The sequence below is a fragment of the Aspergillus neoniger genome, assembly GCF_003184625.1.
Source record: "Aspergillus neoniger CBS 115656 unplaced genomic scaffold BO87scaffold_18, whole genome shotgun sequence".
NCBI classification, from domain to species: Eukaryota; Fungi; Ascomycota; class Eurotiomycetes; order Eurotiales; family Aspergillaceae; genus Aspergillus; species Aspergillus neoniger.
In genome coordinates, this window is record NW_020291146.1 from 499,095 (window position 1) to 514,667 (window position 15,573).

The following is a 15,573-nucleotide window of genomic DNA, read 5'->3' on the forward strand; positions in this document are numbered from 1 at the left end:
GGACTGTCGAATGGCCGCCCTCCGATTGGCCGGACACGCACAACCAAGTCGGTGAGTGAGGAAAGCACGTGCCACCCGACCGGGCCGGCACACTTTTTCCCTTCTTTTTTAATCTCTTGGTCCCTCCCTCTCTTTCTCTCCCTTTCCTTTCTTCTCCGTATCCCAGATTGCTCCCCCCAGAATCATCAACGCACTTCCATGTCTAACTAATTAGACCCCCTCCCATCTCCAACCAATCTTGTATACCAATCCTCAGTGACTGGTAACAGCACAGTCGCGCTTATGCGTTTGGCACCTTCCGTCTTCACTTCTCAGGTACGTTGTCTGTCTACCACAGTACTATGGGTTCCCATGGCTACTCCGCATTCCCCTCCCCGCCGCTATCGTCACTCGTCATGGCTATCCCATCATCGAATTGAAAGGCATTGATAGAATACTAACATGATATCTGTAGGACTACATCTCGGATCACCTCTGGAAAGCTTCCGGAAACTTCTGAATCCACTTCACACAACCCGCCGTATTCTTCTTTCACATCAAATAAATCCTATCACAATGTTCGCTCGTGTGTTCAAGGCCATGCCCGCCAGGGCCCCTGTCTTCACGTCCGTGAATGCTTCTATCCAGTCCCGCTTCATGGCTACCGTCCGTCAGGGACGTCCCGCCACTGAACGTGCCACTTTCACGATCCGAGATGGCCCCATCTTCCATGGAAAGTCCTTTGGAGCCCGCTCCAACATTTCCGGTGAAGCCGTCTTCACCACCTCTCTGGTCGGATACCCCGAGTCCTTGACCGACCCCTCCTACCGTGGTCAGATCCTGGTCTTCACCCAGCCTCTGATCGGTAACTACGGTGTCCCCTCCGCCGAGAGGGACCAGCACGGTCTGCTCAAGTACTTTGAGTCTCCCAACCTCCAGGCCGCTGGTGTCGTCGTGGCCGATGTGGCTGAGCAGTACAGCCACTGGACCGCCGTCGAGAGTCTCGGTGAATGGTGTGCCCGTGAGGGTGTGCCCGCCATCTCCGGCGTCGACACTCGTGCCATTGTCACCTACCTCCGTGAGCAGGGTTCTTCCCTCGCTCGTATCACCGTCGGTGAGGAGTACGACGCTGACCAGGATGAGGCCTTCGTCGACCCTGAGCAGATCCACTTGGTCCGCCAGGTCAGCACCAAGGCTCCTTTCCACGTCAGCGCCGCTGACCCCCAGTGCCACGTCGCTGTGCTCGACTGCGGTGTCAAGGAGAACATCCTGCGTAGCTTGGTCAGCCGTGGAGCCAGTATCACTGTGTTCCCCTTCGACTACCCCATCCACAAGGTCGCCCACCACTTCGATGGTGTCTTCATCTCCAACGGCCCCGGTGACCCGACTCACTGCCAGGACACCGTCTACCACCTCCGTCGCCTGATGGAGACTTCCCAGGTGCCCATCTTCGGTATCTGTCTGGGTCACCAGCTCCTGGCTCTGGCCAACGGCGCTCGCACCATCAAGCTCAAGTATGGTAACCGTGCCCACAACATCCCGGCTCTGGACACCACTACTGGCCGCTGCCACATCACCAGCCAGAACCACGGTTACGCCGTGGATGCTTCCACCCTGCCTTCCGACTGGAAGCCTTACTTTGTCAACCTGAACGATTCTAGCAACGAGGGTATGATCCATAAGACTCGTCCCATCTTCAGCACCCAGTTCCACCCCGAGGCCAAGGGCGGTCCCCTGGACTCCTCTTACCTCTTCGACATCTACCTGGACAGCGTCGTCAAGTACAAGAACCACCAGCTGGCGTTCCACCCCAACCGGAACACTGTCCCCAGCCCTCTCTTGGTTGACCTTTTGGCCAAGGAGCGTGTGGGCGTCCAGCCTACCATTGGCATGCAGAACGTGGCCGCCGCCGCTGCTGCTGCCGCCGCTGCCGCTTAAAGGAATGTCATTTGGAACTGGAGTTTGGGTTTGGGTTTGGGTCGGAATATCTTTGGTTGTACATGATTCATTCGGTTTAGTCTGGGTACATTTCGGTTTAGGAATATATTTTCTCTTCACACATAACATCTCCAGTTGTACTTGTTTTACTCTAGTAATGTAGATCATAAGCTGCCGTATCTTCCTCATGCCTGAAGGGAGAAAGTTCAGCATGAGGTCCCGTGACATTAGTCATCCATGATTGATCCAAGAGTGTAAAGTGAAGTGGTTTCCAAATGTCGTTACAGTCGCTGTGCCCATGCCTGCAGATGTTCACACGTAGTACTTGCATTCATATCAATGTCCGATCCTACAGGCAGGCATGGAGTCTTGTCTCAAACCAGTCTTGTGTCCGCAAGACCTCGTTGATGTCCACCTTCACTCCCCTAAAGTCAGATAAGACGAACCGGGATACAGACGCGTCCAACGAATGTCGAACACCAAATGCAAAGCCTAGCAAGCCTCAGTACAGGCTAATTGAAGAAGTCGAAGACCTGCACAGATACTGCCCTGGAGGATACCATCCTCTAGAGATCGGAGACAACCTAAACAAGGGCCGATATCGACTGGTTGACAAACTCGGGTATGGAGGATACTCGACCATATGGCTAGCCCGGGACCTACACCGGGCCAGGTACGTGGCAGTGAAAGCCATTACCGCCGATGCTAGCATCTCTACACCTGGGGCTAGTCTTCTGTCCTCTCTTGGGAATTCACCACTTGGACTAGGAAGTGAGATCATCCCACGACTCTTGGACGAATTCTGGATTGCGGGGCCCAATGGGAAGCATAGATGCATAGTTACTCCGCCAGCACGTATGAGCTTGTTTGATGCCAAAGAGGCATCGACGTTTGGTCTTTTTCACCTGGATGTTGCGCGGTCCATCACTGCCCGGCTTATTCGTGGGGTTGCGTTCCTTCATGGCCAGGATATTGTACATGGCGGTATGTTATGTCTATGGATGTGTATAGCTGGATTGGTTAACTGATTCTACCAACTTCTCAAGATCTGCATCTCGGCAACATCTTAGTCCAATTTCCTAGGGAAGTGATCGATCCCCTCTCCACTGCAGAGCTATACAAGAAATACGGAGAGCCCAATTCCGAAGCAGTCATTCGTCTCGACGGCAAGCTATTGTCATCAAATAATATACCCGGACGCATGTTCATCCCCAGCTGGTACGGCGTTCCCAGTGACGATATAATCCTCGGGGAAGAGAAGATCCTCCTCAGCGATTTTGGCGAATCGTTCAACCCACACGAAACAGCCAGGTTCTCTTCAAAGACTCTTCCCCTCCTTCAGCCACCCGAGGCTAGATTCTCTAACGAGCCGCTCTCCTTTCCCTCAGATGTTTGGACACTCGCCTGTACCATCTGGGAGATTCTTGGCCAGCGGCCTTTATTCGAGGCCTTTTTCGCTACTCCTGACCATGTGACCGCTGAGCAAGTGGAAACCCTCGGTGTTTTACCTCCTGAGTGGTGGGAAAGTGGAGCGGACGGCGCGAATGGTTTAATAACGAAGAGGGCGAGGTGGATTTGAAGAAAAAGTCTAGGGGTCCTGAAGGTGTGCGTATGTCCTGGGATCAGAGGTTCGAGTACTGTATACAGGAGCCTCGAGCTCAGGCGGGCTTAGAAACAGTGGCGGATACTGAGAGGAGGGCGTTCAAGGCGATGCTTCTGTCGATGTTGGCCTTCAGGCCGAAGGAAAGAGCGACGGTACAGCAGGTTTTGTGCTCGGATTGGATGAGAGGTTGGAGCCAGCCGGCTCTCGATAGGGCTGGAGGACCTTAGAACCTGAGAGGGAGAGGCTTACAGATGTGATCAATATACGTGATGTTCCTGTTGTCAAAGTCTGAAAAAGGTCGCCGAACATACTAGGTTAGGGGTGAGCGGCCTCAGTGCCAGACTCGAGTACATAGAGTAAGTATATACCAGCAGACCGATTGAGCGTCCTCACTAAGTAAACCGGCGGTGTTCGGAGAGGAACAAGTCTACTGTCGTCGTCGAAATCCAAGTACTAATAATTTATAAGTGCATACATATTACAAGTGTGATGTATACACTATACTAAAAATGCAGAGATCTCACTCAAGCATACATGGTACACAATATTCATTCATCACTAAACCCACCCCCTTCATCCAACTAACTGCTTCTCAGAGACCCCTAATACAACGGCAGGTCATAAGCATCGAAATCGTACACCCAAGTCTGGTACGACTCCTCATCAAAGACACAAGTCAACTCGGTCCCGTTGTTCACAAAGTAAGGCCTCAACGGCCAAGCACACAATTGCTGAACCTGACCATAGTTCTCACCCTCCTGGACTGTAGCGTTCAAGCGATCCGGCTTCTGACCGTTCTCCACCCAATCAAACAACGTAGGCAGAGTACTCTGCGGCCAGCCGCCATTCGGCTGGTCCGTGCTGTACGAGCAGTGTGCAGCACCAGGAACAAGGTATAGACGGTTCCAGTCGTTCAGGGCGTCGGAGGACTCGTTGAAGGAGAGGGAGGAGTACATCGTTTTGCGGACGGATTCGTGGTAGTGGACCGAGGAGCCGGTGGGGATACTGGGGTCGGATTCGCCGTGGACGTGGATGATCTTGCCGCCGTTGGAGTGGAACGGGGTCAGGTCGGGCCAGGTGGTTTGCAGGACGTCTTCGTAGCGTTGCCAGCCCAGAGTCATCCATTTCGTCATGACGTCGTAGGTAACGTTGTCGAAGGTGGAGAGGTTGTCGACGTCGTGGAGTTCGAGGAACTTGGCGACCCATTCGCCGCCCAGGGAGGTGATGTCCAGTTCCCAGGAGTCGGTGTCAGAGTTATATTGCGTTTCGGCGTCGTCGAAGGTCGCGCTGGGCTGGTACCAGATGTAGGCACGCTTGCCGTCAAGGGTCTTCAGGCCATCGAGGATCTTGGCAGCCACGGCGGCGCCTTCTTTGGTGACAGTGCCGTTTTGGGCTGGGGTGGTGTTGCTGGTGGAGAGACGTTTCTTGAGCACGGTGGTGGTGGTTTCGGCGGGGCAGTAGTAGGGGGCGCCGATGGTGGAGTTGACATTGAAATGCAGCTTGCAGAGGTCGGTGCGGGCGACGACGCCGTCCTTCTTGCCGTCAAGGGCGTCGCAGGCAGCGATGGTCATATTGTTGATCTTCTCGAGTTCACAGGGCGGGGGGTAGTAGCCCATGGTGTATTCGACGAGATCCGGGTAGAGGTGGTTAGGCTGCTGCTGGCCGTAGCGGATGGCAGGGGCGCCAATGACAGCGCCGTCCCATTCCTCACCGAAGCGCTGGACTTGGGACCAGCCCTCGCGGCCACCTTCGGAGCAGCCCTGGTAGTAGGCGTACAGTTTGGAGGAGCCGAGGTCGAAGAAGTTCTTGGTGAAGGCCTTGCCGACAGCACTGAGTTCGTAGTGGGCTTGGTAGCCAAACATGTAGAGGGCCTGGCGGTCGATGGTACCGTTGGCCTTCAGGAAGACAGCGTCAAATTCGGTGGAGAAGCTACCGAAACCACCGTCCGTCTGGCCGGAGGCAGCGCCGTACATGACACCGCCGGGCAGGTCCGCGCCGTCGCCGTTAATGGCATAGCCGAAACCACCGGTGGAAAGCCAGCGGTTCTTGAAGTCGGCTGGGGCAGGGAGCCAGAACTGCAGCAGGACTTGGTCGTCGAGCCCATCGTGGGTGTAGGCCAGGGTGACGTTACAGAAGTCGAAGGTGGAGGCAGGCCAGAAGGCCGTGGAGGCGGAGCTGTAGTTGTAGACCGGGTTGGCAGTGACGGAGGTGGTGTCCACGGTGATGCCCATGAGGGGGCTGCTGGGGGCCACGGAACGAGCATAGGAGGATGTGCAGACGTCCGCCAGGCTGGTGGCCCGGGCAAGGGAGAGTGTGGCCGTGCCGGCCAGAAGGCTCATCTTGGAGCGCATTGCGAGAGAGTGACTGAAAAGAGGGACTTTCAATGCGTGGAAAGAATGTGCTTGCCGGTGTGAAATACTGGGCGGATACCAGCTGGCGGTAGAGTGATTTTATATCGTTCAAGAATTCGAGAATAGCCGTTGCCTGCTTTGTAGTACTGTTATTATCGTCATGGTATCCCGCCAAAGCCATGCAATCGTTGTATCTAGATTAAGGAGGACAAGCATCATCGACCCACTACGGACATCCGTGAACGAGGGAAAGACACGACGAGCCATTGGTCAAGGGTGAAGATGTACGCGTCCCCTGGGTTCGAAAGTGAAATACTTAGTGACTGTCTCGCGGCATAGATCGTCAGGCACCGTTCATGTCATCTGTGGACCGGTTAGCTCGGGATTAACGGGATGAAGAGGACGTCGATCGGCAGCGTATTTGCTTACCATGAAGATGCTGGTTAAAATCAGCGGTGGGGTATGACATGACGATTCTCCTTGAAAGCAAATTAGAGCAGCAAAGGGACTGACGTGGTGAAGAATGATAGCAAAAGAGGGCAACAGACAGAGAAAGAGAGCGCTGGAGATGGAGTAGAAAGATGGGGGAAGTTGCTTTATCCGATGGGGATGCGATAAGCCCGAGAAAAGCGGGTGATTACCGCCCAATAAGGAAGTTAAATCCTATAGTGTGCAGGCTAAGCTTTGGCAAGGCCGGTAGTCAATACCCTGACGCGTGTACCCTAAATTTATCTTCCTGTATTCCCTGCCAGGTGGATCCTGAACACTGAAGAATGATGCAGAGCGTGACGTGACTTTCACCGACCCATATTATCCCATGATCCCATTATCCCTCACCACACCAGATCCTTCTCCGCGGGATTTCCGGTGGGTTCATACGACTTAAAACGAGATCTGCAGAGAATACACCAAGTCTAGTATCTACTCCGTCCGAGCATATTTAGAACAGTCACCGTTGCTTGAACTAAAGTGTAGAATGCATGAACTATTTTCCGCTTCATTTAGCAACAATTGACACCACATCCTCATCCGACACCACATGTCCCAAGCCCACCCTCTGTGGGATATGGCGTGCACTCGCTCCCCATACCATCGCATACTTGAACGTTTCCTTCAACGTGCGGTGAATGTTGTCGCACACATCCTCGATAGTTGAGTTGCTGCGGCAGATCAATGCCTCGGAGAAGTCGGGCACCTCACCTTTCCTGTAGCATCGTTAGCAGTGCCCCATTCATAGTAGTAGATGCTTGATCGTGACTGAACGAACCGTTTCGTGTAGACCCGGATAAGACGGAGTTCCTTCCAGATGCGATCCACGACATCTTCCACACCCAAGTCCAGTTCACAACTCATGACGGCTGTGTGTGGTTCGCGGGCTAGTTGGTCAAGGAAGTCCAGACTGACTCCGTCGATCTTATTGTAGACGTAGAGGCTGTACTCAGATTAGAAGAGTGAAATGCTGATAGACGGATAAAGGTCTACCATCTGATGTATTTACGGTGATCCTTCATGATCACGTCAATGAAGTCGTCAATCGTGGCTAGATTGATGTCAGCGACGAGGCTCATTCGGACATTGAAGCATAATACATACCATATTCATCACGAACCAAGACTTCGCAGTTGAGCATCTTGTAATCGCGGAGAACATTGTAGATCATCTTCTCATCAAGGTACTTAGGCGGCGTCTGGAAGGTGATCTTCATGCCACCGGCCTTTTTCTGCTTGAGGTAGATGTTCCTACGCCGATTAGCCAAAAGCCTATTGAACAAGACCCGAAATACTCACGGAGGCTCCTTGTTCAACCTGATGCCTACAGCATCCAATTCCGCCTCCAGTAGTGCTCGTTGCTCCGCACGTTTCGTAGCATCCAACACCATCAGAACGAGATCACTCGTCTAGCCCAGATTAGCCCCGAACGAAATACAGCCTCCAGAAAGAGTGGTAAAACAAACCTTAGCAGCCGAAATGACCTGTCTTCCACGTCCCTTACCCTCAGACGCACCCTCAATGATACCCGGCAGATCAAGAATCTGAATCTCCGCACCTCCATACTCAAGCACACCAGGGATAGCAGTGAGCGTAGTGAACGCATACGCGGCCGTCTCACTCTTGGTCTTGGTGATCTTGCTCAGGAAGGTAGATTTACCGACGGAGGGGAAACCGACGAGAGCTACACGCGCATCACCACTCTTGCTCACATCGAAACCGGCACCACCACCACCGGAGCCACCTGTGGGCTCCAGGAGCTGGGCTCGTAGACGGGCAAGTTTTCTGAGTAGCAGTTAGTGCTGGTTCCGCATGGCGGGGTAAACTTGAAGATGAGGGGCATGAGCTCTTCTTACCCCTTCAGTAGACCAAGATGATACTCTATAGTCAAGATTACATTAGTTTACACACAATCTGATATCAACCGGGACATCAAATCGCACCTGTGGCCTTGTTCTCTGCACGTAAGTTAGCATGGCGGGGCTATCAAGACCTTATATGCGACCGGAACACTTACTCTGCGTCCTGCGCATCTCATCTTCAATCCTATAGAGCGAGAAACAGCGTAAGCAATCCATATCCACTAAACAGCACCAAAAGACCTGCGAGATGGGCGACATACTCCTTGATCTTTTCCGTAATGTTCACCATCTTGCCGGTTTAAGAGCCCCGCGGACTCGATTTTCCAGATACAACAGACGACACAACCAGACAACCGAAGCTAGATTTCGCTTACTGCAAAATCTCTTAAGTACGTATCAAACGAGCGAGATATCTCCCCGAAAATCGACGTGATCGCAGCGCAAGAACACGAGCAGCTCTGGTCTGGGGAAATCGTCCTCAAAATCGTCCGCCGCGCCAAGCACCCACCCCGCTTACGTAATTGCCACCTCCGGCGGAATCTTCGAACTTGCCGACTTCAAACATCAACATCCTATCTCTTCCATCAACTTCACCTCACATCATCCCCAATCCCTCCACAAATCACAGCAGCCATGGCTGAAGCAACACCCCCAACTGAAACAGTAACTCCTCCTACGGAGGAGGTCGTCGAAGACCAACAACAACCCCAGCAACAACAACAACAACAAGAAATCGAAACGACAGAAGAAACCACCGCCCTAACAACCACCGCCGACGGCACCGTCGAACCTACAAAGAAAACCAAAAAGATAATCCGGCGCAAGCGCCGCCCAGCACGTCCCCAAGTCGACCCAGCGACAATCAAATCGGAGCCCCCACCGCAAGTCGGCACGATCTTCAACATCTGGTACAACAAATGGAGCGGCGGCGACCGCGAGAACTCCTACCTAAGCAAAACCGCTGCACCATCACGATGCAACATCGCGCGCGACAGCGGCTACACACGGGCCGACAAAGTCCCGGGGTCATATTTCTGCCTATTTTTCGCGCGGGGGATATGTCCGCGCGGCGCAGAGTGCGAGTACCTGCACCGTTTACCAACACTGCACGATATATTCAACCCGAACGTGGATTGCTTTGGACGGGACAAGTTCAGTGATTATCGGGATGATATGGGTGGTGTGGGATCATTCATGAGACAGAATCGCACGTTGTACGTTGGGCGGATCCATGTGACGGATTCGATTGAGGAAGTGGTGGCGAGGAATTTCCAGGAATGGGGACAGATTGATCGGATTCGCGTGCTTACGTCTCGGGGTGTTGCGTTCGTGACGTATACGAATGAGGCGAATGCGCAGTTTGCGAAGGAGGCCATGGCGCATCAGAGTTTGGATCATAATGAGATTTTGAATGTGAGGTGGGCTACGGTTGATCCGAACCCCTTGGCGCAGAAGAGGGAGGCGAGACGGTTGGAGGAGCAGGCTGCGGAGGCGGTTAGGAGGGCCTTGCCGGCGGAGTTTGTGGCTGAGTTGGAGGGTAGGGATCCGGAGGCCAAGAAGAGGAAGAAGATTGAGGGGAGTTACGGGTTGCAGGGGTATGAGCCGCCGGATGAGGTGTGGTTCTCGCGCGCGAAGGAGCTGGAGGATGCGAATGCGATTGCACAGTTGGAGGCTCCGGAGCAGCCGCTGATGATTGAGGGTGCGTCGGAGACTGCTGCTGGTGGTACTGCTGCTCCGCAGGAGGAACAGGCCGGTGGGATCTTCTCCAGCTCTGCTGTTGCGGCGCTGAAGGGCCTGGCTGGGGGTAGTGTTACGACGCAGCAGGCGCCTAAAGCTGCTGGACCTCTGGTGGCGTACGGGAGTGACGATGATAGCGAGTAATTTGGTTGATATTAATTGCATGCATTCTTACGTGTACTATAGCAGAGATACCTGAAAATGTGTTTGACTTGACTGGTCTTCATTTCATCGTTTGGATTCTATGGAATGGCTAATTTCAACGCTTGTTTGCAAGGCATAATTGTGGGTATATTCGAAGAGGAGATTCAATCAACAGCAGATACAATAAGAGACACATAACACGTAACATCACACATTATTTCATCTGTCGGCTGCGCTTCCAAGGTCGTAGTATATGCATGACCCTGTGCGGTAGTTGTATATGAAAGCATTGCTGAAATTCTCCATCCCATCTACACGACTTTCGGTTGCAAGGTCTAGTAGTAATTCATGGACCTGCGTGAGGTACTTTCGTTCTGTCAAGGGCGCGTTCTGGATGACTGTGCGCCAGCTTTCAGGGTCGGAGAGGCGGGTGTTCCTGATGGCTTCTAGCAGCTCATCGCGAGTATCTATGGCGGCAACTGGCCCGTTCAGGGCATCCTCGACCACCTCGCGGGATCGGAATAATGCTGAACGGAGTTAGCGGGGTTGTAGTAATATTAAGATAGATCGATCATACCTGTCTCAACAATATTCCTGCGGTTGGACTTCTTGCTTCGATGCTGGGGTACAAGAATGCGGACGTCGCTGAATCGCTCATTGAAGGAAGGTCCTGGGTCTGCTTGGCTGGGCAGACGAGACTGCCGTAAGGGGTCTGCTGCACCCTCTCGCTGGTAGCGCGCACGTATCTCGTTCCGCAGCCAAGGAACGAGTTCAGAGCCTCGGATGTCGAACTCTTCTCTTGGAGAGAGACTCTTGACCTTGAAACCCCTCTCCTGACTGTCTTGCTTTGCAATCACAATCCAGCCATGGCTGTCTTCCCTGTACTTGTTCAGGAGTTCTTCCAGCGAGGAAGCATCCACAGCCAGCTCTGCACTGACGTCATTGAGCCATAGGTCCTGGACAATTTTGATGCCCATGGTACGCAACACTGTGGGATCGAAACTCGCTACAAGAACATCGCACTGTCAGCGGTTAGTATCTCTCCGTAACTAGGTGGTGGATATCAGACTTACTCTACGTGTCTTCCAGAAAGCCCCAGTCTCCATATCAAAGCTCTTCGCTGGGGTTTTAGTAGGAGTTCCAAGGTACTCCAACATAACCGAGCTGAGGCGATCCCAGCTCAAGTTGAATCCCACAGCATGAGTTTGAGAACGACTGGCCAAGACCTTGGGCCGGAACTCTTGAACCAGAGAATCATACCGTCCGCCAGCCGCGAATACATCACGCCGCTTACTGTCAAAGACACACTGGAAAAGAATACTGCCTCGGAAGAACTTGTCGTTAAGACTCCCGAGAGGGTTCATGTAAACCTTCCGCTTGACATCAAAGTTTTGCAGATAAGCCACGAGCAGATTGATGCGAGCAAAAATCGGTGCCAATCGCTCAGCAAATATCGTACCCTGCATTATAGCCCGCAGTCGTTTCTGAACCTGCTTTGGAGAGTCTCTGAAGTCGAACCGTGCCAGGTCATCCAGCGAGGTCGAGGCAACACCGATAGCCGGGGAGCGAAGCTCACTTCGAATCTTCTGCATCGTCCATTTTCCTACGTTCAGCTTGCTGATGACCTCCTTGACACGAGGGATCTGAGATGGCGTGATTCGGCAGAACTCCATAATGATCTGAAGCAGGTCCGAATGGTTGATAACAAAGCACATAGGAGAAGATCTCAGAGGAGGAAATTCTTCGATAATCTCATCCAGCACCTTGATTACCTCGGCTTCTTTCAAAGCCAGATCCAAAGTGTTGTGTGACACAATATCAAAGTCTACCTCTTTATGAGTCCTGGGCTCGCCTCCATGAGGCAATTCCCTGTAGACGGTACCAAAAGCGAATGTTTTCTCCAGTGAAGTATCTTGTCGTGGAATAGCACGCGCATTGGGCAGGGTGAGATCAAAGGGCAGTTGAAGTAAGTTGCCAGAGGAGTCAAGCAGTCTCACAGCGCCGTTATTGTAGTGCTGAGATCTGGGGAACAGCATCTGCCTCTGGGTTTCAACAGCCCCATGGCGGCGGAAGATCGACGTCAGCTTCTCTTTGACAAGACCTTGAATCAGCAACTCGGTGGCGCCCGGTGTACCGCGAGAGTCCATATCCCAGGCGATGTCTTCAAACTTCTTGGGTGATTGAGAGAAGATACCGGATAAAATCTTCTTATAGTCGGGAGAGTTTGGATCAGACAGTAGGTGCATGATCGCGCGCCTGAAGGTTTCTTCTTCGACCTGCAGAGGAATCTTTCCGCTATGGAGAAGATCCGAGGCTGTAGGCCTCTCGCTCGGGTTATGGCTCAACAACGAATTAATGATCCTGCCCTGGACTACCTTATCCGTGTACTGGAATGTAGACGGCAGGGTATGGTTCGGTTCGCGTATAGCTCGCAATGTTTGATCACGCTCCATGCCTGTGGATAAGGCATGACACATCTCAAAGAAGATCACACCAAGAGAATACATCTGTGCCCACGTTAGACCTTCTCTCGCTGGTTTGGGTCGGGTTGCACTTACATCAACTTTTTCATTGTAGTTGCCGGTGATGCCCGACTTCATCTCGGGGGCAACATAGTAGGTCGTGCCCAGACTGCGAGTAAAGTTGCCTTCAAAATCGGCAGTGGTAGAAGAGCGCACGGCTGTCGTGAACTGGCCACTGGTAGCGAGACCAAAATCTCCAATACGGGGATTATTCGCCACGTCGATGAAGATATTGTCTGGCTTGAGATCCCGATGAATAATTCCATGGCCGTGGATATGGCTCAGTCCGTCCAGGATCTGCCGGAACAAGCGCCAGGACCGGTCAACATCATCGTACAGACCATTCCTTATCAGATCGCGAAGGGTCTATGTATGTCAGCATCAGTTGCATATTGTTAGGCACAACAACACGATACTCACATGTTTTTCGCAATACTCCATCTGGATGAAGAGCGTGGTAAGTACGGGCCTGCCCTGGGAGCCTGACCGCACCCGACTAAGCTCCTTGCCTGTGGCACTCTCCGTCTCAAACGTCGAGGGCGTGTCGCCTTTATCTCCATTGGACAGAGTTCCATCGTTATCCTCGTCACTGTCGGAGCCAAACTCAATCTTAGGATAGCCGCTCGAGCTTATAAAGTCAAGCCCGCCGGTACTATAATCATAGGCATGCGTGTCCCGACTAGCAAAGACGTCACTCTCCGTGGAAGAGATGGCTTCCTCGTCTACGTAATCATAATCCTCCTCGATCCACGCAGTATAATAACGTACTACGTAAGGATGATTAAGCCGGGACAGGAGCATAATCTCCGATAGTGTGTCTTTCAGGGCCGCGGTAGACTTCTGAGTAATCTTCTTGACCGCGTAAAAGCGACCATCGAGCTTATTCCTTGCCTTCACCACCTGCCCAAAACCTCCTTTTCCTAACCGCCCAGCTTCATCGAAATCCTGGTTGTACCGCGAGAAGGCAGGCAAGCCATTAAGGGAATCAAGACGTGGACGCCTCGGTAGAGAGATTGAGTTCGAGGCACTGGTACGATCAATCAAGGGAGTGTCCACACGGAAAAATTCCGAAGGCTGTAGTTGGAAAGCAGTCGGCCGCTTCTTCGGATCGGGCCTGAAGAATTCATGCAGTAGATCCTGCAAAGCAGTCGATAGCCCGAGCGTGCCCATCAGCGCATTTGCTGAAGTATAGCGCTGAAGCACATCCGTTCCGAATCCCATCTGAAGGAAGACGATACCCAGGTCCCAGACGTCCGTCTTCATGGTCAACGGTGCGGTCCCGTGTGTTAATTCAGGGGGCATCCAGAACGGTGATTTTGACGTTGTGAGCAACCGCTTGCTGGCCGGTGAATCAGGAAGTGCCTCTTCAATGCCAGCCCGCAGTTTCACGATGGTCCCACCAGTACGAGTTCTGAACAATAGGATGCGACCACAATGAATATTGCCATGAACAAAACCACTACGATGGTAGAACTCCAAGGCTTCCAGCAGCTGGATTGTCCAGCTGCGGAGTACTTCCACAGGAACGGTCCCGACAATATCCAAGAACTCGGCCAATGTTCCCTTGTTCGAATACTCTTGGAGAGCATACACAGTCCAGATGCTATCCTGACTGTCCTGCATGCTCAAGGGTCGGGTTATTTTGAACCCAACAAAATCCACCAGGTTGGGATGCCGTAATTTCTTCAGGCCTTCCAGCCTGTCCTCACTCGAGCGCATCTTCTCTCGGAACAGAAGGGGCTCGACTCCCTTCTCATCCAGAGAGATTTCCCTCAGAACCAGCAAAGGCGCATGGGACCGGTTGTCGGAGACGACCGGTCTCACGGTATATGTCTCCTTTCCTGGTCCGATCTGGAGAAGCGATTTGCCGTACACCGCGCGGAAGACCAGGGTGGCCTGGTCCGTATCCGTCATAGCTAACGGAGGGTCGAAGGTGATGGCCCCCGGGATGTTCTCCACAGCATCAGTGTCCCCGTTCGCATCCAGCCCAGGGGTGCGACTTTTACGTCGGGACAATCGTGCCTTGGCCCGCTCTCGGACCTTGTCCTCCAAGAGTTGTTGGAGAGCACGCTCTTCTTCTGCTGTGGCTGCCTCCTGTTTCCGGAGCTCCTCTTGTCGCTCTAGCTCGGCTCGCTGGTTTGCGGCGGCTTCCTGCTCCATTCGCTCCTCCTCTAAGCTCGGAAGATCCTTGTCTTGAGCTTGAGCCTCAGCCACATCTTCCAAGACGTCTTGAATGGACACCGCCAGTTCGTATATCATTTCAGAGCCGAGAAGGGTCTTCGGCTTATTCTGTACAATGTCTTGAATTCTCGATCGAGCGCCTTTTCGGAGATCGTCTAAGTTTTCCAGGGATAGGTTGGGGTAGGTCTTGGGATAGGTGGTGGGCAGCTCGACGAGCAATACCAGGTGGACGTCAGGGTTCGACGAGGCTCGCAGATGAAGCTTGAATGCGACCTCGGACGATTGCTATAGAGCTTGTTGGTCAGTCATGCATCGAGCGACATCAATGCGACAATCACATACCTGCCAGGCAGAGCGCCTGTGCTGCACCTCTTCAAAGTCATCACCGTAAATGGAGCGCAATGCTTCGACTTCGTTCTGGTGGATCTCCTGATAATTGGTGGGGGCAACTACCGGCGGCGAGAAAGACGGCGAGTCTGGACGGAGCTGCTGCTGCTGCGGCTGCTGCTGCTTTTTCTCCGCTCGGGGAGAGCCGTGCTTAGGGGCATTGCTGAAATTCTTCTTCTGTTTGTGAGGCATAGCGGGGCGCTGGTCGGGCGGTGAAGATAGTGGATGCACCGTGATCGAGATTGGCCTTTGCCACGGAAATTAGTGACAAAGATGCAGCCGAAGCTGCAGCCCTCTATAGCTCAGTAGAGAACATATCTGAATTGGGAGGAAAAAGGGGAAGAAAGGGTTGTAGAAGTATATGTGGTGGAGAGAGAAAGG

The 15,573-nt window shown here is 52.9% G+C and overlaps 6 protein-coding genes across 6 annotated transcripts; 3 read left to right on the top strand and 3 right to left on the bottom strand.

The window, feature by feature from the left end:
* The first annotated feature begins 456 nt into the window (after positions 1–456).
* On the top strand, positions 457–2,043 carry cpa1 (carbamoyl-phosphate synthase (glutamine-hydrolyzing) CPA1). The gene has a single exon (XM_025623458.1). The coding sequence runs from the start codon at positions 556–558 to the stop codon at positions 1,915–1,917; it is 1,362 nt and encodes a 453-aa protein (XP_025479291.1). The 5' UTR covers positions 457–555; the 3' UTR covers positions 1,918–2,043.
* A 215-nt stretch (positions 2,044–2,258) lies between these two features.
* On the top strand, positions 2,259–3,755 carry BO87DRAFT_360024 (kinase-like protein). Its single transcript, XM_025621540.1, has 2 exons — positions 2,259–2,901; positions 2,964–3,755. Exons 1-2 carry the CDS (start codon positions 2,325–2,327, stop codon positions 3,494–3,496), a joined length of 1,110 nt encoding a protein of 369 aa, XP_025479292.1. The 5' UTR covers positions 2,259–2,324; the 3' UTR covers positions 3,497–3,755.
* A 305-nt stretch (positions 3,756–4,060) lies between these two features.
* BO87DRAFT_66459 (tannase) lies at positions 4,061–6,235 on the bottom strand. The gene has a single exon (XM_025629462.1). It carries the CDS (start codon positions 5,869–5,871, stop codon positions 4,123–4,125), a length of 1,749 nt encoding a protein of 582 aa, XP_025479293.1. The 5' UTR covers positions 5,872–6,235; the 3' UTR covers positions 4,061–4,122.
* A 569-nt stretch (positions 6,236–6,804) lies between these two features.
* Positions 6,805–8,674, bottom strand: BO87DRAFT_416401 (putative GTP binding protein (Gtp1)). Its single transcript, XM_025626752.1, has 10 exons — positions 8,482–8,674; positions 8,377–8,405; positions 8,303–8,317; positions 8,216–8,240; positions 7,826–8,144; positions 7,659–7,768; positions 7,465–7,610; positions 7,354–7,411; positions 7,139–7,303; positions 6,805–7,076 (listed from the first exon to the last, which is right to left on the bottom strand). Exons 1-10 carry the CDS (start codon positions 8,508–8,510, stop codon positions 6,869–6,871), a joined length of 1,104 nt encoding a protein of 367 aa, XP_025479294.1. The 5' UTR covers positions 8,511–8,674; the 3' UTR covers positions 6,805–6,868.
* A 130-nt stretch (positions 8,675–8,804) lies between these two features.
* On the top strand, positions 8,805–10,280 carry cwc2 (active spliceosome conformation promoter CWC2). Its single transcript, XM_025623459.1, has one exon. The coding sequence runs from the start codon at positions 8,855–8,857 to the stop codon at positions 10,100–10,102; it is 1,248 nt and encodes a 415-aa protein (XP_025479295.1). The 5' UTR covers positions 8,805–8,854; the 3' UTR covers positions 10,103–10,280.
* Positions 10,243–15,384, bottom strand: cpcC (putative protein kinase (Gcn2); the record flags this gene model as incomplete). Its single annotated transcript, XM_025627852.1, has 6 exons — positions 10,243–10,629; positions 10,680–11,124; positions 11,176–12,609; positions 12,661–12,990; positions 13,036–15,090; positions 15,148–15,384. The coding sequence occupies 6 exons, from the start codon at positions 15,382–15,384 to the stop codon at positions 10,322–10,324; spliced, it is 4,809 nt and encodes a 1,602-aa protein (XP_025479296.1). The 3' UTR covers positions 10,243–10,321.
* Positions 15,385–15,573: the final 189 nt, after the last annotated feature.